Source organism: Chionomys nivalis, chromosome 4, assembly GCF_950005125.1.
Source record: "Chionomys nivalis chromosome 4, mChiNiv1.1, whole genome shotgun sequence".
NCBI lineage: Eukaryota > Metazoa > Chordata > Mammalia > Rodentia > Cricetidae > Chionomys > Chionomys nivalis.
Window position 1 is genome coordinate 111775852 of NC_080089.1, and position 22657 is coordinate 111798508.

Here is a 22657-nt window from a genome sequence, read left to right on the forward strand (position 1 = left end):
GCTGGCTCTCTACTCCATGGACCAACAAAGCCGTAAGAGGGCTTCTGCTATCCTGTACATCATGAACTTTGGGGGGAACTCCCGATATGAGCAACTTTGAGCATCCATACCCCACACAGTACCCTTCATCTGTGAAAAGAAGATGTCCACATGACAAAGAAGAATGTCAGGAGTGGGGAGGGGCAAGCAAGGAAGGGCGGGGGGTCTGAGAGGAAATGCGCTCAACATACAATATAGACATGGAGGAGAACTCAAAATAAACACATACATGAAACTATGACAATTGTGGAGTCTGTTTTGTTTCTTTGTGTTTCGTGGTGTGAGCTCTCAAACCCATTCTGTTTTTGCCCTCCTAGGAGACACTGTCCAGAAGGAGATGACCCCTAGTAAGAAGATCCCTGTCCTTGTGGATGGGGTTGTACTCAATGGACCTCAAACTGATGTCCAAGCAGGAGAAAAATTTGTTGAAGAAGTCTGCCGGCTTGTCATGGAAAAGGTAGTTTTGAAAGCTACTGACGTCAATGAAAAGGTAAAAAGAAAACACACAGGAAGTCCCAGGAACAGGGAGATGGCTCAGTGGGAAGGCACTTGCTGTGCGAGGGCGAGGACCCGAGTTCAGAAGCCCAGAGCCCAAGGGAAGCTGGGCACTGTGGCATATGTATGAAGTCCTAGTGTTCCCACATGAGGGTGGGAGGGAGAAACAAGACACGTGGAAGCCACAGGTCATCAGCCTGGAGTATGCTGAGACCCCCATCTCAAACAAGGAGGAAGAGGAGGACAGACATTTGAAGTTTTCCTTTGACCTCTGCCATGCACATGTCGTCATTCACATACACACACACACACACACACATACACACACACACAACACACACACACACACACTTTTAAATTCTCAGGTATGATTCCTGTATCTGTATGGTGCAGGGTGTTTACACATTGATTTCTCTAGTGCTTTGTATCAGGAAGCTGTCACAGGTGTGGCCACTTCCCTCCCTGGCTTCTCTGTCACAACAGCTCTGCCTGTTGGGTCTTGTTGAAGGCTGCCCCAGGGCTTGCCTAGCAAGTTCAGGAAACAGGAAGGAGGCCTTGCCCTGTTTAATGGCCTGGATGATATCGACTCCGCCCTCCAGAATGTGCTTTCTCTTTTCTCATGAGTCATCTCTGTTTTACTGGTGGAAATCAGCGAGATGCTGCAGAAGCTGTGAAAACGACACACACATACACACATACACACACACACACACACACACACACACACACACACACACTCATCTGGTCATTACATGAGCCCTAAACAACAGACATGTTATTGTTCCTGTTTTAGAAAGGACTGAGAAAGTGAGGCACATGGGGTCCTGTATCTCAACCATATCACATGGCTTGGCTAGTACAGGTCATCTGGGGCTAAACCCAGATGGAATGGCTTCAGTATCCATGCTCCTAACTTCTCCACACACCCCAGGGCCTCTAACGACTGATAAATTGCCTCTTATCATCCAATCACTTCTCCTGTTGGAACTGAATTACCAACAAGTGAACACATAGGAGAGATTTCCCCCAATTATATTAGTAGCAAATAAATGCCATTTATAACTGAGTTTGAAGGAGATGGTATTTGTTCTGAAATGTTGGTCACTAATTAGAAAACTAACAGACTCTGTTGTCATGATCTCTGACCGTGGACAGAATAGCTATGCGCAGGACAAGATTGATTGTGGCAGCTTTTATCCATTCACGTATTTATGATTTAGTATCAGAGCTCTCTGCATTTCTATGAAATACCTTAACTCTTATTTGCTTATGAGCACATTTCTCTGCCAGAAAGTTTTGTTTCTATTATTCTTTATGCTTTTAATATATATTTATTCTTTGTGAATTTCATGTATACAATATACATTGTTTTTTAAACGATTTTTTTTTTACTGCATGTGCTTGTATGTGTTTGCCTACATATCTAAATGTGTACCATGTGCATGTAGTACCTACACAGGCCAGAAGAGTGTGGCACTGAAGTTATAGACTGCTGTGAACCGCCCTGTGGGTGCTAGAAATCAAACCCAGGTCCTCTGGAAGAGTAGCCAGCGCTCCTGTGTGTGGAGTCATTTCTCCAGCCCCTCTGCGACATATTCCCATCGTATCCACCCTCACTCTTCCCTCCAGCTCCTCCCAGATTGCCCCACCACATCCCTCCCAACATCATGTCATCGTCATCCTCCTCTTCCTTCTCTCATATTCTTCTTCCTCCTCCTGTCCTCCCCTTTCTCCTCCCTTCCTCCTTCATTTCTTTTCAGAACCCAATTCCTCTAATTTGTGCTTCTGTGTGTAGAGCTGGCCATTTACTGGAGCACGGGCAGGATCCACACCCCTGGAGAGAGCTGGTTCTCCTTCATATATATCAGCTGCCAAAATTTCCTAAGCTAGAGGCAGAGTCTCCTGAGCCCCTCCCCAACCCATACCGGAATGCTGACTGATTTGATTTGATTTTTGAGACAAGATCTGTGTAGCCTAGGCTGGCCTCAATTTGGTCTCTCTTTCCTTTGCCTCTTGAGTGCTGGAACTATAAACATGAGGCACAATATCTGGCTAAGTTTGTATTTTTTTAAAGCTAGGCTTTTTTCAATAATTAAATATGAGCTACTTGAAAGGCATTAAATTGAGCCCTGGAGGAAATAAAGAAACATAAGATAAAGACCCAGCTTCAAACTGAATTTATAATCCAACCAGAAGGGCACATTTTCATTTGTAAAGAGAATGGGGGTCCCTGTGAGAGAGTAGCAAGTGTTGTGCATTTGGGGCGGAGTTCACAGAGGTACTGACATGTGGGGGTAGAGTGCAGAGATTCAGTTGGTTTAGGAAGGCGGAAAGAAGTTGCAGAGAAGCTTTTGTGGCTAAGGACAGTGAAGAAAGCTGGAAGACACACTGCGGAAGGACAAGATATGCACAGAACAAGGGGATCCCTCTTGTAGAAGAGACTGGAAAGGAGAACTGACAGAAGACAGAAGAGACCCATGGGAGATTAGATGAGAAGGGAACACGGGACTCCCAGCGAAGGGACTTGGTGCTCCAGCTAGAGAAACCCAAGGTGACTGACGCGGTAGATAGGAAAGCTGTCTGTTCATTTGCGGTTAGGGCCAGCAGGTGAAGCTTTCCTGACAGTATCTTAGTCTGCTCTTACTGAGAACCACCAGGACACCATTCTAAGATGACCTACAGTGGCTTGCCACACCCTTAGTGACCTCACACTTTTTATAAACGGGCATTGTAGCTTATATTCAATAAAGCATACTCTGCTTGCTTTGCTTTGCCAAGTCTGGTGTCCATGACACCAGAATATAAAATCTGACAATATAGAATATATAGTCTCAGTACTTGGGGGCTGGAGGATCAGGAGTTCAAGGTCATCCTCCTGGACAGAGGAAGTTCAAGGACAGCCTGGACTATAAGAGATACTGTCTCCAAAAGGTGGCGAGGGAGCAGGGAGAGGGTTGGTGAGGAGAAGCAGGATAGTGATGGCAATAAAGCGCTGTGTGCAAGCATGAGGAACCTGAGTTCCATCCCAGGACCCAGAATTGAAAGTATGACATGGAGGTTCACGCTTGTATTCACAGGGCTAGGGAAGCTGACAGGAAACCGCTTGGAGCGCTTTCCTAGACAATCTAGCCTGGTCAGCAAGTTCTGGGCCAGCGAGACCTTAACTCAGCGGAAAAGGCAGGGCAGGCAGCTGCTAAAGAAGGACTCAAGGCTGTCCTCTGACTTCTGGATTCACGGGTGCATACTTGTGCTCTCCCAAACACACACACACACACACACACACACACACACACAGAGATCCAGATCAATTCCACACTCCCACAGATTGCCTTGTCTTTCCTACAGTTTGCTCATCCCAGCCCCTCTAGCCCCTGCCATCTACTGCTCTTGCTGACTCTAGCTCCTGCGGATCATGTGGATGGATTCCTGTCATAAGCAACCTCTGAGACAGATTTCCCTCATCAAAGCTCCCTTGAGACTCATGTGTAGAGCTGTGTATGCCCATGATCATTCCTGTGGGTGGTCTCTGGAAGCTTGACTCACCTCAGTCTGCCAGGGAGGTACCATGGGGGTTGAACTCACTCCTCTCACATGGCTTGATAGCTCCTCCTGCTTCCTTGCTTCCCACCTCCCTGGCTTCTCACCAGCTTCTGTTCCCTGGTCTCTCGCCTCAGCATCTCCTCCTCTCTACCACCCAGCTTAAAAGATGTCTGCAGTCCCTCCCTCAGCTTCTTCACCTCCTACCCCTCCACTCCACCAGGATCTCTCCCACACCCGCACCTCTCTAGTCTCATGTTAGCATCAAGAACACCTCTCTAGTGATGAATTCTGTGAGGGCTTGTTGGTCCTTAATTTGGCTTCTCAGCATCATTTGGCAGCAAACCCTTCTTTAATGCTCTTTATTCTTGGCTCGGGCCCCACTACACCATCCTGGAAGGGCCTGCCTTTTTCTCTTATGGGTGTTCTCCCTGTCAGAGGCCATCTATGCTGTTCCTTATGGGACAGTGTTCTCTAGAGATCCCTGTAGCTTCTTTCTGAGTTGCGAGCACCTGCCCCCTGTATCTCATCACAAGAAGCCTAAAATTTTCTCCCTGACCCTTTCCAAGAGATTTATAAAGCTTGCTTTCCTATAGCTTTATCTTCCCATCACTCTTCCGTGTCTCCACACATCTCCATTGAGTATTTTAGAGTAAATGTACTTACGCCTCACCCTCCCCATCTTCTCACGAGCACCCCCTTCTGTCACCCGGCCACCATCGTCAAACTTGTGGTTTTGTGTCTTCACGATGACTTCTACTGAGAGGGGGTGTAGCTCCTTGGGGGAGCATTTGACTGTGCAATTACTTCCGCTTTGACCTTGATGAATATGGAGCAGAGGTGAAGGAGTCGAGGAATAACTCTTGGTTATTGCATGGAAATATATAGTGATGGCTTGAGGGAGAGAGGCCCACTCTGGCAGTCGGGCTGACAGACTGTGTACAGAAGGAAGAGAGTGAGCTCAGGGAACAGTCAGTGTCTAACTTACCTGAATGGCTGCCTTTCTCTTCCTTCTGATTTATTTTATTCTTGCACCACGACATCTTAGAGGCACTGTGGGCTGCCTGACCATCCATCCCATGTCATGTCCACCTAGAGCACTGTGACTCATTCCTAAACTCAGCCTGACTCACTCTAGTCTGCCATACGTCACCGGTCTGATGTTGGTTCTCCTAGGAGATCTGAGTGGACCTCTCCTGTCCTAGCTGGATCCACACTGCCCTCACAGCTCCTTTCATAGTGGCCTGCAGCCTCAGCCACTTTAAATCCTCCCTGGGGGCAGAGTCCTGGCTCCTCCCATACCCCCAGTCCTGGGTTCTACTGAAACTTAGTTAACCAAGAGCTGTCACTCAATCTCCAGGTGTGTGAGTGGCAGCCCCCTGAGCAGCTGAGGCAGCTCCTTGACCTGGAGATGAGGGACACAGGAGAGTCACAGGACAAGCTGCTGAAACTCTGCCAAGATGTCATCCACTTCAGCGTCAAAACCAGTAAGGCCTTGTCATGTCCCTGATGTTCTTAGTGAAAGCAATGATGCCAATGTCCAAGGAACAGGAGATCTGGGTCGAGGAATCATGGCTCTGATGTAGATTTCTACGTGGGTCCCTTTAATCCCTACTGAGGATTTGTCTTCAAGATCAAAGACTTGATAGGGAATCTGTTAATGTCAGAACCCTGTAAACACTGACTCTCTCTTGTCAATCTTCATCCTCCATTTCTAGCCAAGATTCATGTTCCTATGAATTAGTTATTAAACTGGCAAGTTATTGTGATTGTATGACTATGTTATGGGACTTGAATTTTTTTTTCTGTGGCCTGGAGTATGCAAAAAGTAGGAGGAGGAAGAGGAGGAGGAAAAGAGAAATAGAAGTTTAAAAGTCAGCTTTATTTATATGTTGGTTTACTCTTGACAACTGCTAATTACCAACTCACATGAGCAAATCTGTCAGAATCAAAACCTTTAGGTAGACCTAAGAAAACTATGATGGTTGTGGATATAGCCCTGGTGGTAGAGCGCTCGCCCAGCATGCACAAGGCCTTGGATTCTTCCCAGAATTGCGGAACCAGGCAGAGTGGTGCACAGCTGCAATCCCAGCACTCAGAGGGCGGTTGGAAGATCAGGAGTCAAAGTCATCCTCAGCTACATAGTGAGTTCAAGGCTAGCCTGGGCTGAGTTTTTGAGACTCAGTAAAGATTCAAAAAAATTAAGAGTAAAAGAAAACCCTCTAAATGTCAGGTTTTGTTGTGATTTTCACGTGACTGCCCTCACTATTGTGGCTTTCAGTAAACAGTGGCATTGTGTCACTAAAAGCCGTTTGATTGTTACCACAGGACGAATGAAGAGGTTTCAAAGTGGGGAGCGGGCTGATTTTTAAAATACGCACATCTCCCTGTGCTAAGGAGGTAATCTGGAGTCTTAATCTCCACAGGCATTATGCACTGAGAATTCTGACATTGGACTAAATTTAGTGGAAAGAACGCCATAAAATCCTGGCTAAAAATAATTGGATTAAGTTCCCTTGGGAAAGCCTGGTGCATATATCTAAAACTCAGAATTTCCTAAGCAGGAATGCCTGCTTCATTATTATAGCTCCTGTCGGAAGTCTAGAGTGACATTTAATGCCGTAGATTGTTTTCAATTTACTGTGTATTTTCCATAATGTTACCATGGAAATCAATCATAAATTAACACAGAACTTTAAAAAAAATCCTATTAAAATTACTTGTAGCGATGTCTGGTTGTCTCTGCCAATCAGAGGCAGTTTTCCATGCTTGAAAAGGCATTTGCTTCCATTTGGGTTTTCTTTATTGAACCCATGGTTGAAAGGGGGGAGGGAACCCACATTAAATTCTATAACCAAACCAGTTTCCCACACATTCCAAATTAGAAAGGCCCCTGCCTTTGTGTTTTGTGTCATGCTGTGCATCTTACACCTAAGAATGTGGAGCCAGTTAGCCTGGCGCTTGTGTGAATATTCACACTTGGAAAGCTGGGGATTTTTAGGAGACCTTTTAAAGGTGGAGAGAGATATGGAGAGAGGGAGGGGGGAAGGAGGAGGTGGAGGAAAGACTAGACAGGAAGTTCTGACTCCATGATGGAGTTTTAAAGAGATGGCCTTTGAAGTGGTTGAATCTGGAAGTGTCAGAACTGAGTCACAGCTGGTACCCCATCTGCTTCACGCCAGACAAGCTGCGTAGCAGGAGGGACAGAAAGGCCGCTCCTGGACTGTCACTGCAGGCGGACATTTGGAGGCTGGGAGGGACGGTGCTAAGACACATTTCTCCAGGGCTTGGGTGGATGTAGATGGCAGAAGCGAACGGAGGTTAAAGCGAAGCTCTAAATCTCTCCAGTTTTACTGAGAAAGCTTGTCTTGGAGAAAGAGTTACGCCAAAGCCCGTCACGGGTGGGCATACGGTGCCTCTGATAACAGGCTTGCTGTGCAAGCCTGGTGCCTAGAGTTCCGCCCTCCTGGATTCCGTGTTAAAAAGTCAGGTGAGGCTCCACACACCCATAATCCCAGCTCTGGGACATAGAGACCGGTGGATCTCACAGCCACACTGGCCAGCCAGTCTAGCTGAGTGGACAAATGTGAGGTTGCATAAGAGACCCCCTCTTAAAAGGAAGGTAGAGAAAAACTAAGAAAGACACCCACCACCAACCTCTGACCTATAAGAGCATGAACACATTTATGCACACACATACACACACACATGAATATGTACACAAATGCACACGCAGAAAAGGAGCTTCAACACTTTTCCTTGTGTCTATGTAAAATAGTTGTAAAATTGAAGTGTAATTAATTACATGTAATAAGGTATATAAATATGGCTCACTCAGCTTATAGCCAGAGGAAGCTCAAACCATTTCTAGAACCCAGAGGCCCCTTGTACCCCTGCCAGTTAAAAAGCCCTTCCTTGAGGTACCAAAACCGTACCTCCGTTCTACAGATGTCGATGGTGATTGCCCTTTAGGTGGAACCACACTGTGCTGACCTTTATGCGGCCAGTTGCTCTCCTTGTCTGCAGGAGCCACTGGCACACCATTTCTGTGTAAGGAAGTACTTTGTTTTCCATTTACAGACCATCCGAGATTTTTTAACCAGTTGTACGCTGGCCTTGATTACTACTCCTTGGCGGCCCGGATTCTAACAGAAGCTCTGAACCCGAGCATGTAAGTACCGTGCGGCTGGCGGTGAGCGATGGATGTTAACTCTGGAAGTTGGTTTCATAAATTTCACTGTAATGATTTGTTTTGTGAAGTCTAACCATTAGAAATGTCATAGTCCTAGGACTCCAAGCCGTATTGGAGGAGGTGTTTTCTGCAGGTGGAGCTAAGAGATCATGCCGGGCATGCCTATCAATCAAACGGGAGAAACCTGGTGCAGTAGCTCTCCACTAAGAAGTCATGTCTGTGCTATCTATTAGAGACAGAATAGAAACAAGCCTTGGGCCAAGGGGTTGACTCAGTTGGGAAAGCGCTGGCCTCACCAGCACGAGGACTTAAGTAGGGCCCTCAGAACCCAATCAGGATACCGACACAGGCTTGTCATCCCAGCTCTGGGAGCCAGTCATGGGAGGTCTGCCTGGCCTACTTGGTGAACTCTAGGCCAGTGAGAGATCCTGCCTCAAACAACAAGTAGATGACTCCTGAGGAACCATGTCCAAAGCTGTACACTGATTTAGATACACACAAACTCACAGACACACAGACACACACACACCTACTTTTGATGCTGTCCTTAGAAATGACAAAGTCTGGTGAAAGAAAGACATGTACTAAATTGCCTTAATGTGGATGGATGTAAAATCCAAACTCATGCTTGAGAGACAGGTGTGTTATATATTAACATAAATGGAGGAAGGTTTCCTAGTTAGTCCCAGGAAAGTTGCTGGGAAAAGGGGACGGCTAAGAGAAGGGCAGGGAAGAGTTAACCCCGTGAAGTTCAGAGGGACACGTTCCAAGTGGTGGGAGTGGCATGTACGAAGGGCCTGTGGTGGGAGGTAGCGGGCCACAGTGAGAACAGCATGTACAAGGGTCCTGTGGTGGGAGGCAGCATGCCACTCTATGTGGAAAGGTCAGTGTGGGGGTAGCTGACAGAGTGACAGGGTTTATAGCAGAAAACAAGACCAGAGAGACCAAGAGAAGAAACATGTTGACCTTGTGGAACATGCTTATGAATCACTCCACATACATAGGAAGCCCTTGCAAGTCAACATTATTTGGTGACATTTGCAGTCTAAAAATTTTTTTTGCTGAGGAATGGGGAGATGACTCAGTGGGTAAGCTTGACAACCTGAGTTGTTCAGAATCTCTGAACTCACACAAAAGCCAGATCCAGTAACACAAATGTCTAGAATCCAGTGCATCTGTGGGAAATGGAAGGGAGGGGCAAGACAATCTCCAGAAACTACTGGGCCAATATGGTTTAAGTTGGGGTGTCTCAAAGTGGAAGGAGAGGATGAAATGGAGAGATTGTCCTCTAATCTCCATGTGCTCATTATACCACAAACACACACACACGCACACAGACACAGACACACATACACACACACGCTGAAGTATCAAAGCAGACTAGATAGGATGAATTAAGAGGCTATTTCCTTTGCCAAAGGAGAGATGGTAGCAGTTTGGATTCCGACTGAAGTGGAAGTGGAAAGAACTGGGAAAAGCCGGTTGCAAAGACAAAGCCTGAACACAGGGCTCCGCCATGGCAGTGCTTGGTAGACAAGCGTGAGGACCCGAGCTGGAGCCTCAGTACCCGCTTTTATTCCAACACTGAGAAGGTGGAGGGAGATGAATCCCTGGCCTTCGGTGACCGGTCGATATAGGCATAAGGGCAAGCCCAGGTCCCCGTGAGAAACCTTGTCCCAAAAACCACCTTTGTCCTTCTCACACACATGCGTACACGCACATGTGTATTTGCACACACAGGGTTAGTCATACACATATGTACACACACTTAGAAGATGACATACATGTAAAGGGGTGGATAAGTGTTAGATCTTGGAAATGAGGCTTAGAAAGAGACTTCTTAGCTAATGCCTAAGCTTCCAGCCTTTGTGGCTGAGTTCATGGCTGTGCTATTAAATGGTACCAAACACGGGATGAGACCATCAGTTTTCAACAGTGCAGTGGATGAGGCAATATTGAATTTCCATTTCAGGTGTGGGCCTTCACAGCCGCAAGGACTTTAAGATAGTGAAGCACACTGAGAGATCTCTGGGCCTGGAATTCTGATACGCATTTTAAGAGGTGTAAATGTGAAAGAGATGGGGGAGAGGGGAGAAAGAGTGGTTAATGGTGGGCATGGATGAGGTTCCCCAAGCTAGTGATTCCCACTTGGAATTGACTCAAGGACCCCTGGCTTCCACGCAGACTAATGAGACGCCTATGCTGTGCCGGTTTAGTGGCTTCAGGTAGCAGCCAGGGTGGAAAACCACATCTCAAGGGCAAACAGAGTGAGGAGAGAAGGGGACTCAGGACCTTGGGAACAGATATGTAGATATCTATCTAGCCTTTAATGGTCAGGAGGGAGAGATTCAACCATGATGGAGGGAGGGAAGAGGGTGAGCCAAGAGTGTAGGTATGGAAGTCACGGAAAAGGGTGTGTACAGCATAGTGTGGCGCTGAGCAGATAACCAAGGCGAAGGCCAACAGTTCCTGGATTACTGACATAGATGTGGGCTGAAGTCACGGCCATGATGGTGTCTCCACGGAGGACAGGCGTAGGCACTGGGCTCCGGGGTGGAAGGCTCAGCAGTAGATCATCAGAAAGAACAACCGAGTTTCACTATTCAGCTCTCTCCTGGCAGAGTTCTATAACTCCTTACTTGAGTTATTCAACCTGGCACATCTAGAGGTCTATGATGTGAACACTGCTGCCCTACTGAACCATCCTCTCACCATGTGCCCACCCCCTGTGTGTCTATACCCCCTCCTCCGTCTGCATGCCCATTGCCAGTCTAGAGTTGATCTAATTTTCAGTAATAGATTCACAAATTCAGTGATTATTTTTATCTATATTTCAGCTCCTATATACAGCCTTTCACACATTCTGTGTGCATGTGAACTGATTTCACACCATGGCTGGAAATAGAGAACCCAACACCTGTAGAGTGCTTGACACACAGGCAGACCCGACACAGTAGGCATTTAGTTCTTTTGCCTTTGTTCCAGAACTGTCCCCTCCAGATGTTAAAATAGTTGCATCAAAAAAAATGTACAACTGGAAATTTAAACACATCTACTTAGCCTACATCTCAGAGTATACATTTATTCAAATGCCATTTAATGCAGTCACCTAATTATAAAGGAGGTTGGGGATATTCAGCCACTCAGTTATCTGGAGAAAGAAGATGCTTACACATTACATAACCAGGCACCATAGTTGATGGAGTTTGGGGTGCTGCTCTGGAACTGGGGAGCTACTCTGGCTGGAGTGCACAGGGCAGGTGGTTATTAAGCACATGGGATCATCATGAGGCACTGGAGAGTGAGGGAAGAGCAGGGAGGGTCAAGGATGCAAGTCAGACTGTCACACAGGCTCAGTGACAATCTCCACTAACCCCAGAGAAATCTCTACAAGGATCGGGCATCAAGGGTAGAACCACAGAGAGGAGGGAGGCTGTAAGGCAGTTCCTTCAGCTGAGGTGAAGGTCACCATAACAAGGCTCTCTGATGATGGTACCCAGCCTAGAGCAGGAAATCAGATCAGTAAAACCATTACACAATGAGAGATACTCATAGGACGCTTTATATCTGTGCAGGTATTGCTAACGTGGCAGAAGAAGCCATGTTCAGGATGCAGAGCCCCCATGTAGAGACAATGTACTTATGGTAATGATCCAGACAAATATGGCTACCCAGACGATAGCTTCTCTTTAGTTAGCATCAACAGCTAGCATCCTAAGTATCCAAACAAAGGAATGGCCTTTTCTCATGGCTGACACACAGATGATACTCGGTCCTCTTCTCCACTCTTGGAATTGAAGGTTCCTGAAGTAGCTGGCATAAGGCTACCAGCTATGGACATTTAACCATGACTAACAGTATCCCCGCTGGAGACTTCTCCAGGTCTAAGGGATAGATCTGCAGAGACTTCCTCCACTTGGCAACCATTGGGTTTCAGGACCTCTCTCTGTGCATTTCTCTCGGGACCCCAAAGGGATGTTTTGACTCTAGTCATAGAAGTGAAGTGTTTTTTATATCTGTCTAGTTATACGTATGAGGTGTCCCCAGTGTTTCTGTTAGTGGAAGAGGCGGTTCTGAAGAAAATGATTGAATGTGTTGGCTGGAAAGAAGGGGATGGAATATTTAATCCAGGTGAGTACCTTTGGCGACCTCCATCACCCTTCCACTTGGAGCATCTAAACATGTATTCAGTTGGGGAACCTCTCCTTGCAGACTCGCACATGACCAGAAAGTTGACTTACCGTGGAACTGACACCTTTTCCTAGCGTGATTGAAATTTGCATAAATGCATACTTGGCAAATGAGATGTCTACAATTTAGGACTTACATAGCTACATTTAAGGTTTTTAGCTAGCATGAAGGAATGCCTCAGCTGCTGGGAGTTTACAGAGATACTTCTCAGTCCTCTATGTTTGTCAGGCAATGTTTCTGCAGGTTTCCAAACCATCTAGGTTTATTCTATAGAGTTTTTCTAGGGCTGGAGACGAGCATGTGTTTCCATTTTAGTTTCACCAGAGAGGTGACAGACAGAGTGACAGACAGGATGTTGTAAACAACACAGCTTTGGATGTTCCTTCTAAGTTCAGGCCCAAAGATTGAAAGTTTTAGTTTGGAAAAAAAAAAGTCCTAAGCGAAAAGGATGGACCTACATTTCCCTCTTTTCGGAGATAAAAGGCTCAGAAATTGCGGACATCCCGGAGAGTATGAATAGGACCCTCGGGGTGTTTGGGTGACTCTCACAGTGAATCTTTCTTAGACAAGGGTAGTCCTAGCTGTCCATTGTTCCCCTGTCTATTTGCTTCTGTGGGTGTTAAGACTTTATGCTGTAAATCTGACATTTAAATTTTGTCTTTGCAGGTGGCTCAGTGTCCAATATGTGTGCAATGAATTTAGCTAGATACAGATATTACCCCGATGTTAAGGAGAAAGGCCTGTCTGGTTTGCCAAGATTAATCCTTTTCACATCGGCAGAGGTAAAGCATTAGTTTTGATGCTGGGTTCATTTTTCTTCTTGAGAATGTGTTAGTCAAGAGGGTTCATTTGCCTGAGGACTCCTGTTGTGCTTTTTATCCTATCTACATGTGATTGATTTATGCTTACGTATGATGTATCATTTTATTTTCAAAGGAAAATCATATTATTCTGGTTTGATGACTCCTGGCCGCTCAGTTTTGGTACAGCAACCTCACTTAAAGTTTATAGTCTAACCATAGGGTGCCCATACCCAATGAATACACATCTACCTACCACAACCCTTATACCTTGGGCTCCGGGAGCATCATGGAAGGGGGTGGAAAGATTGTAAAGGCCAGAGGACCAGGATGTCTGCCATAGACCGGGTCTCCTACATCTAACAGGGAGCTGCACCCATGAAATCTCAACAGTATAATTGGCTAGACAGGGCTTTCAGCATGACAACATCAGTTGCGTGTTAATGTTGATGGGAGAGATTTGCCAAGACCCCACTCCTGGATGAAGTTAATAGCTGCTGTCCTCTCCAAGGACAAGTCCCCTGAAGGGTTATCTAGTGGTCAGCACTAACCACGTGTGCATATGCACAGGAGTAAATGGACACAGCAAGGGGTGTGTGTGTACACGTGTGTGTGCATGCATGTGTGTGCGTGTGTGTGTGTTCGTGCGTGTGTGTGTGCATGCATGTGTGTGCACGTGTGTGTATGCGTGTGTGTGCACGTGTGTGTGTGTGCGCGCACGTGTGTGTGTACACAGATTTCATTTGAAGGGCCAGCTCTCTCTTTCTCTCTGAATCTTTGCCTTGAGTATCTTGCTTTATTGGAACTCAGGTCATGACTAGTGTCAGATGTGTTCTCTGCTTACGATTCCTAGCAATGTTGCTTTGATTGAGTAGTGTAAAGAGTTTCTATCTTTCTTTCCAAGGTGGAGAGAAAGGCAAGGAATTCAGTAACAACTGATGTCATTTGGACCACAATCCCACACGCACGCACACACATATACAATCACATGCACACACAGAGAGACGAACACACAGTGACACACATATACAATCACATGCACACACAGAGACAAACATACAGTGACACACACATACAATCCTGTGTCACCAGAGTTCTTACATCTTATCTCTCTGTTCCCTGAGGTACACGGGAAGGGTGTGGATGAGTACATGGATGTTGAACTGGGCCACCCAGGTTTGATCCCAGTCTCCAGCACACACTATCAGAGTGACCTTAGCAAAGGTGGTTGTCACCCCTGGGCTTTGCTTTCCTAATTTGTAAAACAGTGCATCAGTTACTTTTTGCCTCAACTTACCCCCAAATCCAGCAGTCTGGAACTGCAGCTGTGTGACCAATTCTAAGTCTCTCTCCACCTGGCAGGTTGTGCCATTCATGGCTGGTACAGGGGTGGCCCAGTGGGGTGGTCCCAGTGACCCCTCTCTACCCTGTGAGCCCTGTGCACAGTGTATTCTAACAGGCAGTGCAAGCCCTCCCTGAGAAAGCTGGGAACATACCAGCCACCGAGTTCTAGAGTCAGAACCCGTGCATTCTCAGTCTGGACTCATTTTTGTAGCAAAGCCAGATGCATCTTGGACCCTGATCCAAAGGCAGAAAAGGTAGAATCTGATGCTGAGTGCAAGGTCTCCTTGAAAAGTGTCTGGAGCAGAGCTCCCTGAGCAATGGACCCATGAAGGCAATCCAACAGCCATACAGTGTTCATCAAAGAGTGGATGCTTGCAAAGACTGAATGGGTTATTGCCTGTAAAGTGGGATCTGCCCCATATTAGAAGAAGTAGCCATTGTCAATGGGAGGAGAAAGATCCAGCCTCAGTGAGATGGTTAGAAAAAGATGGTCCAGATGAAGGGCAGTCTTGTCTGAAAGAGGCCTGTCCCCCTGTATTCTACTTCTGCGTATTTCCTGTGGGAACCTTTGTTCTTTCCCAGGTCAGGACCATTAGCTATTCTGTCAAAAGCTTGAGGTGGCCTCCCATCCAAGTACTAACCAAGCCTGGCTTTGCTTAGCTTCCAAGGTTAGACAAGCAGGACACAAACACAGGTGACTTTGTTGTGGGAGCTGCGGGCTGTGTTCCTGCCACCCCAGCTCCTGGTTGCCTGGCTAGCTTATGCCCCAAAATAACAACACACAAACTGTATTCTTTTAAACACTGCTTGACCCATTAGCTCTAGCCCTTACTAGTTAATTCTCATATCCTGATCAACCCATCTCTAATAATCTGTGTAGCACCAGTCTTACCGGGAAAGATTCAGCATGTCTGACCTGGCGGCTTGCTTCATTGCGTCTGCCTCTGAGAGGAGAGGAAATGGCATCTGAGCTCACTTCCTCTTCCTCCCAGCATTCTATTCTGTTTACTCCACCCACCTAAAGGCTGGCCAATCAAAGGGGCCAAGGCAGTTTCTTTATTAGCCAATGACCTTCCTCCATCATGACTTGGAAGAGGAAAGTGGAATATTAGGTCTGGAAGGGTAAGAGTGGGTGGGGAGGAGTGGACGAGCAAGACTCGCCCAAACAAAGCGTGTAGGAAAACCTTAAGCGGAGACTTGTGACTTTTTATCCTACTTAAAATGGGAACAACAACAACAAAAGGAAATGAAGTAAAATCTGAGCATGGCCTGTGACTTCCAGTCAAGTGCTGTGTTTTCCTCCTGCCTTCGGCTTCGGGTATCTTCACTGACAGAGTAGCAGGAGCCAGGGAGGCAGGCCTCTTTGAAGGCTCACCTGGGCGGCACCTCACCATCAGCATCTCACCTTGGACACTGTGGTCCTTCATAAGCTGTGTCTTCCCGAGTCAGAGGAGGATGTCTAGAACTGTGAGAACACTTACCCACCTGGGATTATTGTGGCACAGGGTTCCCCTCCCTCGGTTACAGCCTGCTCTATTTGGACTTAGAGACCCAAGTCCTCGGAGATACGATGTAGTTTCATCTCCTGAGCGGGTTGATGGAGCCCTGCTCCTGCCTTCTGCTCCATGCCTTTCCTCACTCTCCACCCTCACTTGGTTTAACACTTTTTTACTAGTCTTTTTATGAAAGAGATGCCCCAGAAAAGGGAAGATGTTTGATGGAGGCTGAGAGCGAAGATGCTGATGGGGATGATGGGTAGTCCAGGTGAAGGGGTGAGAAGACACTGGGTTCTTAAGTTGTTATGACATCAAAACTAAGTAATGGTCTTCCAAGTCTCCAAGGAGGCATGGGTGGCTGGCATGCCAGCAGAAATCGGGTCCAGAAAACCAAAGAACAGGATATAAACCTCATCTGTGTGAGCTCTCTTTTGCCTCGAGTTGTTCATAGAGTCAACCATTCCACCCTGAGACTACCCACAGCTTCTTCCTTTCCCCGCTTGGGGTCAGAGCATCTGCATTGTTTTAATTTCCATTTTAATGACCACCCCTTTATTGCTTATTATAACAATCCAGCCCACCGTTTAGTTAGGAAACAGAATTACTCAACGTTGTGTTGAGGCAAGCTCTCAAGGCTTAGGAGAGTCATTGGTTGCACATCGTTGATTGCTCTTAGTTTCGTTAGAAGACACTCAGCAGCCCACAGTCTCTTCGTGGTTCAATCATTTTCTTTCTTATTTTCACACCAGCCTCTTGGGTTATGGAATGTGTATATCTAGCACAGAAGGTGTTTCTGCACACTCCTCTTTCCATCTGTAATTCACCTCTTGCTATTTACCAGCAAGACCATCACAGTAGACTCCTGAGTGGTCACCATATCCACGATGTCCTCTCCAGTGCTGCAAGGAGATCAAAGGAAAGGAGACATTTGGAGAGAAGTCGTGAAATTTAAGGGTTGTGACTTGGTTAGAACTTTGCTGCGAGCACCTTGAGTGCACAGTGCTCATGGGGTTTTGAGATTTATGAGCAGAGCAAATTATTTTTAGAACCAACACAAAACAGAGACCATTGTCTGGCACTACAAGATGAGGGCCAACAAAACCCCATTAACTTCCAGGCAGTTCCTCCTGAGCATGGTTGGCACTAGGCAAGAGTGTAGGATGCTTGTCTCAGACTGGTCCTCCTTCAGCCTTGCACCTTAGGGCTTCCCTGGTGAGCTATTTGTCTGGAATGCAAGAATGAACAGCTACCCACCCCAGATAGGGCACATATGACACAGCAAAGACACAATGTCGCATAGTCTGGCTGGTGAACCAGTGGACTTACTGGGGTTACTTAAAGGGGCATGGGTGGTGGGTAAGGTGTTGCATCCAGGAGTGTGCATGCCCCAAAGTCAGCAGCATCTGAAAAGTCAGCCCAGCAAGGTGGGATTCGTGATAGCTGACTCCCTGGGGCTGGCTGTCAGGTGACTCAGCTATCCGTAGTCTCTTCTTCTGGCAGCAGTCAGTGATCTTATAACTTTGAAGAGGGACCTCATGAGTCTCCGAAGCTTCAGGAGCTCTCTGGGTCTTGCTGGTTTCCCTTATGTACCTCCTGAGCCTTAAGTGAATGTTTTCGTTCAGAGGGAATAGTACATAATACACCCTGAGCTGGAATGGGATGGATCCCAGGCCTTCCCAACAGAAAACCAGTGCCCTTTTAGATGTAGTGGAGACCTTGAGTGAAGGTCATCCATCTTGGTTGACCCTGGCACAATTAGGCATGGATCTAACTTTATGATCTTGGAGAAATCTTCAGAATATTTCTGCTCTCCCTCCCTGAAAGGATAACACTGATAAACTCTGCCCTCCTTACCTGAAAATGTGAGCATCAAATTAGTCAGTGCTAGACCCATTGTATTCAGGACACAGCGCACACCAAGGTGAAATCACAATTCATCCTGAAAGCCAAGATCACAGGGAAAACATCCAAGGTCACGGAAAAAGCATCCTCGTAAGACCCAGAAAGCACAACTTCAGCTCAGGGCTGACTTTCAAGTTGGCACTCCATTGTTGCTTCACCTTCATGGAAACTGGTGCCTGCTGGGGTGGGGAATGCCTTCTGTGGATTTACAAAGCCCGTGGGGAGTCTGGGTTTTAGAATGCCGATTTATCTTTGGCTGGTCATGGGAACAACCACCATTTACTTAAAAATGCAGTTATTAGTTCTTAGGTCATGCCATGGGTTTCCCTTCCCCCTCAACTAGTCAACATATCTGAAGTGCCATTGTATTTTTTTCCATTTGCAGGACCCTTCTCTAAAACTCCCAAATGTCGGTACACAGACGCACACACACACACACACACACACACAATCTGTTCCTCTGTATTGGAGGGTGATACCGGTTTGTTCCTGGCCCCAATGTCCTGGGTGTTAACTCCATGACCTTTGTTCTGGATTTTGTTTAATTGGAGACAGTGTGCTATTTCTCATGGGGAGGGGGCTATGGGTTTCCTTCCAGCCACATCTCGCTGGGGGCAGGCTAGCATTTATCAGTAGGAAATCAATAGCTGTTGGGCTGGCAGAACCCTCATCCCTGGTGAGAAATAATTCACCCTGGCTGTGTCACCTTAGTTACGGCAGGCACGCTACCTCCAGCCAGCCCGACTGCTGTAGCCAGTAGACATTAATTACGTTTTTTAATGTACATTATTGCCATCCGATATGCATATGTTCTGTGACACCCTGAAATAAATACATCTTGTGGGCACTTGGGATGTGTCCTGCTTGATATTTGGAAATTAATTATTTAGGATGGTCCCATTTTTCCTGGTGGCATGACTCCTTCTGCATTTTATTTTTACAGGATTTTTAAAAAAGAACTTCCCATTTGACAAAAGGAAAGAAAAATTACCACATTTGAGGGAATATATCAAATTAAGTGTGAAGGCATGACTATTCTTTTAAAGTATTCATCCTTACAAATTAAAGCAACTTTTTTTGACAATAATGTTCCTTATCGCCTTTGTTTTTCTAGCATGAAAAAAAAAATGAATTGACCACCTGTCCCCCTTCATACACAAAGAACAGCATCTTCAATGTCTGCATGCTAATTATGTTGTAGGCTTTGAGTGGTAAGGGTAGAAGCTTAACTGTCTCCAGCCTTGTCAGTGTTTGTCAATAAGAAATAGGCTATACCTGCCAAACCAACATGGACCTCATTCTTGCCATGATGGAGCATACTTGTTACCTCCCAGCGTCACTTTGGTTCATGTGAGGTCAGCCATATCCCTATAGGTCTAATTTCAGCCTTGCTCTCCCTGTTAAGAACTGATCAAGAGTCTGAGCTCTGCTTCTAACCCCATCATGTTTTCCCTAGGAAACAGTTAAAGAAAAAAGTTTGTCCCTTTTGAGGTGGCATCTTGTCTCTCCTCAGAGGTTTTCCAGTTGGTGGCAGACTAGATTCTAAGCTTCCGCCAGCTCACACATGACAGGGGTATCAATAGAAACTTTTCTTAATCTTACAGATGCCAAGAGCCTCCAGGGACCATGTTTGTGCCATGCGTTAAGCCGGGTTCACATGTTAACCTGTTTCTCTCTGCGACAAGCTGGTAGCATAGGCTTTATTGACATGGTGCTTTCTGGCTTGGCAAACCCAGTCTATTTATTTAAAGTTCCAAAAGTGCCGCCTTCTTGACCCTGAAGTCAGGGGTCTCTGCCATTCCATTAAGCAGCTCAGTTCAATTATCATTTTCTTTTCTCTTCTATGCAATCATGTCCCAAAGATCACGCTACGGCATAAAGACACGCTGTGGTTTAGATAATAAATAATACATGTTCCATGCTCTGCGGTCATCGCTCTCCCTTCCCCCTCCCCCTTGAATTCAGTGTCATTACTCCATGAAGAAAGCAGCCTCCTTCCTTGGGATTGGCACTCAGAACGTGTACTTTGTGGAAACAGATGGAAGGTAACAAGGACAGGGGTAGAGGCCTTGAGGGTGGAGGTCGTGGGTAGAGGGAAGAAACCCTGCTATCTGTAAGCACTTCTGTGGCTTGTTAAGAACTGGGCATAAATGAATGTCTTAACTCTGTATCCCCCAGAGGTAAAATGATACCCGAGGAACTGGAGAGACGAATTGGGCAAGCGAGACAAGAGGTAAGACTGAGAGATGGAAGAGAAGGGGGTGGGGAGGGCATCTGCCAATGAGGCGGAGCATCACGAGATGATACAGACCACCAGCAGCGTCCTACCAGCCAGTGAGAGAAGAGCGTGTGCTGCGGTTAACGAAGGGAACTTGACAGCCGTTTTACACACGTTCTGTTTCCTGGCGCCCGGCTCTCCACATTCTTGGGCTCAAACAGGCATGTCTACGGTGTCTGTAGAGTTGTGGGGGCGGGTCTCCATCTCTCCCTGCTCTCATTTTCAGGATTGCTTGGTCTAGCACTTCTATGCTAGAATGTTCTATCTTCCTGAACTGCTTAAATAGAGAAAACCTGGCCATGCTTACTTGCTGTGACCTGGCAAGGCTGACCTTGATGCAGAATTCTGAAAATGTGCCTGACTGCTATGTTCACCTGATTACTTCATTTATTTGTTTTCTTTTCTTACTATGAACCTCAGATACTTCCTTTTAGATTTACTTTAACCCTTTCCTACCCAAGTTCCTGCTGAAAGGAGCTTTGATGATGCTAAGCACGCTCAATGGTTATGGATGCTGAGCATCCTGCATGCACGGGTCATATCCTTCTTCCTTTCCTTGCTTTCTCAAGCCACCTGGTCCTCTTCCCTTCCATTCTGTTCTTTTCCCAATCCTTACTTTCCCACTTACTCTCCTCCCTCTCTCTGTCTCTGTCTATCTCTCTCTCTCTCTATCCATCTATTATCTGTATTGTTTTAGATTTTCTATTGCAGATGGCCTCAGACATTTACAGAGCAGAGGTAGGCCGCCTCTGACCACTCATCATGCAGACTCAGAACTCACTGAGATAGTCACTTTCTCTCCCATCTCCACTTCCACCACACCAAAGTCTGTCAGACCCAAACTACTGGCATTGTCTCATTGATCCATAAATAGCTGCGTATAGCTGTAAAGTATAGTAGCACTCTTACCTTTTAACTAGTACTATGATTATATTTAAAGGTAATCACTTACTATAATCAAATATTCAGTCTATATTAAAAATTTCCCTTTACTTAAAAAAACAGTGGCTTTCTTTGTTTAAGGAAGAATTCACATAAGGTTGCTATATTATATATGGTTGGTGGTCAGATAAAGTTTTGAAAAATAAATAAAAAAGGGAAAAAAAGGAATGCTAGAGTCTGAACTCAGACCTTCATGCTGGTGCAAGTAGTGGTCTTATGCTCTGAGCCACCTCTCCAGCTTAAGATGGGTTAATTATTAACATAATGTGACTCAGTGAAGCTAATCAGCACACCCAGTATCTCAAGTACTTATTAATTTTATGATAAGCACATCAGCAATTCAGTTAGTAATAGTGGCATGTATACTACATATTTATTAGTTATAGGCATCATCCTTGGAAATATTTTCTTCCTGTGAGGACTAAGCACCTATTCTATTCTTTGTACATCACCTCCTCATTTCTACATATGTCAGCTTCTGGTCACACCACTCTGTTCCTTGACTCTATGAGTCTCATTGTTCTGAGTTCAATATACTAATGACAACATATTGTATTTTCCCTTCTGTCATTGGTTTATATCACTTAGAAAATATTCCTTAAACCATGTATGCTGTAAAAGATAAATATCTTCTTTATACAGAGTGATTTGTATTCCACTATGTATAAATCTCATATTTACTTCGAAATTGTTTCTTAATAAAGGAAATATGGCTTGCTAGTTCAAAAAAAAAAGTTTTGCTAATCCATAGCTTCTTCCTCCTCTAATTTTATGTTCTGACTTGATGTGGGGAACCATTCATGTCCCTGGGTAGCTCACACTGAGGCAGAGAGACCGATTCTCCTCTGCACCATCTCTTCTTGTGTCTCCTTTGATGTGGTGCTTACTTACCTCCACGAGATTCAAGTAGAATTTATTTCCAAATTTTATGTTTTGTCCTTCCTTGGGGAGATGTCCCTGCATCCTTCTGTGATGGATGACATTGGTCAAGGAGCTTAGTATTTCTGGGGTCCACCCATCCACTATCAAGTCCTCCCCCCCCGTGCCCCCACCTCTTGTATTTGGCTGCCCTGCTGAGCACTGGCTGGAGCAGTCCTTCTTTAGGTGACTTTGGAACTGACTCTCCCACTCCTTCCTCATTCGTAGGCAGGCTGTCTACCGCAAACAGAACGGCTTCTTCATCACTACTTAGTCTCCCCAAGGAGATGATTTTCCAAGGCTAGAAGGATAAATATTTCCTTGTTTTGCCTGATTTACCAATCCTCAATATTCTGAGATTGAGATCATTTTCTGCCCTCCCTTAACCACAGCCTCTTGTGTTAGTGTCATTAGCAACTCATATTTCTAACATAGTTGGTTTGATTCCATTGTAGTCATTTTCTTTTCCACAATTTTTTTTGACTTGTTTTGACACCCCAAGTATAAGAAGCTGCCATAATTC

At 45.8% G+C, this 22657-nt stretch overlaps 1 protein-coding gene across 1 annotated transcript in view; it reads left to right on the forward strand.

The window, feature by feature from the left end:
• Window positions 1–22657, forward strand: part of Gadl1 (glutamate decarboxylase like 1) — a 178174-nt gene that overhangs the window by 33023 nt on the left and 122494 nt on the right. The window contains exons 2-8 of the mRNA XM_057767463.1: window positions 357–529; window positions 5432–5558; window positions 8152–8242; window positions 12288–12394; window positions 13121–13236; window positions 19962–20041; window positions 20175–20229. Of these exons, the coding sequence (XP_057623446.1) occupies window positions 357–529; window positions 5432–5558; window positions 8152–8242; window positions 12288–12394; window positions 13121–13236; window positions 19962–20041; window positions 20175–20229 (749 nt within the window). The remainder of the gene's footprint in view (window positions 1–356; window positions 530–5431; window positions 5559–8151; window positions 8243–12287; window positions 12395–13120; window positions 13237–19961; window positions 20042–20174; window positions 20230–22657) is intronic.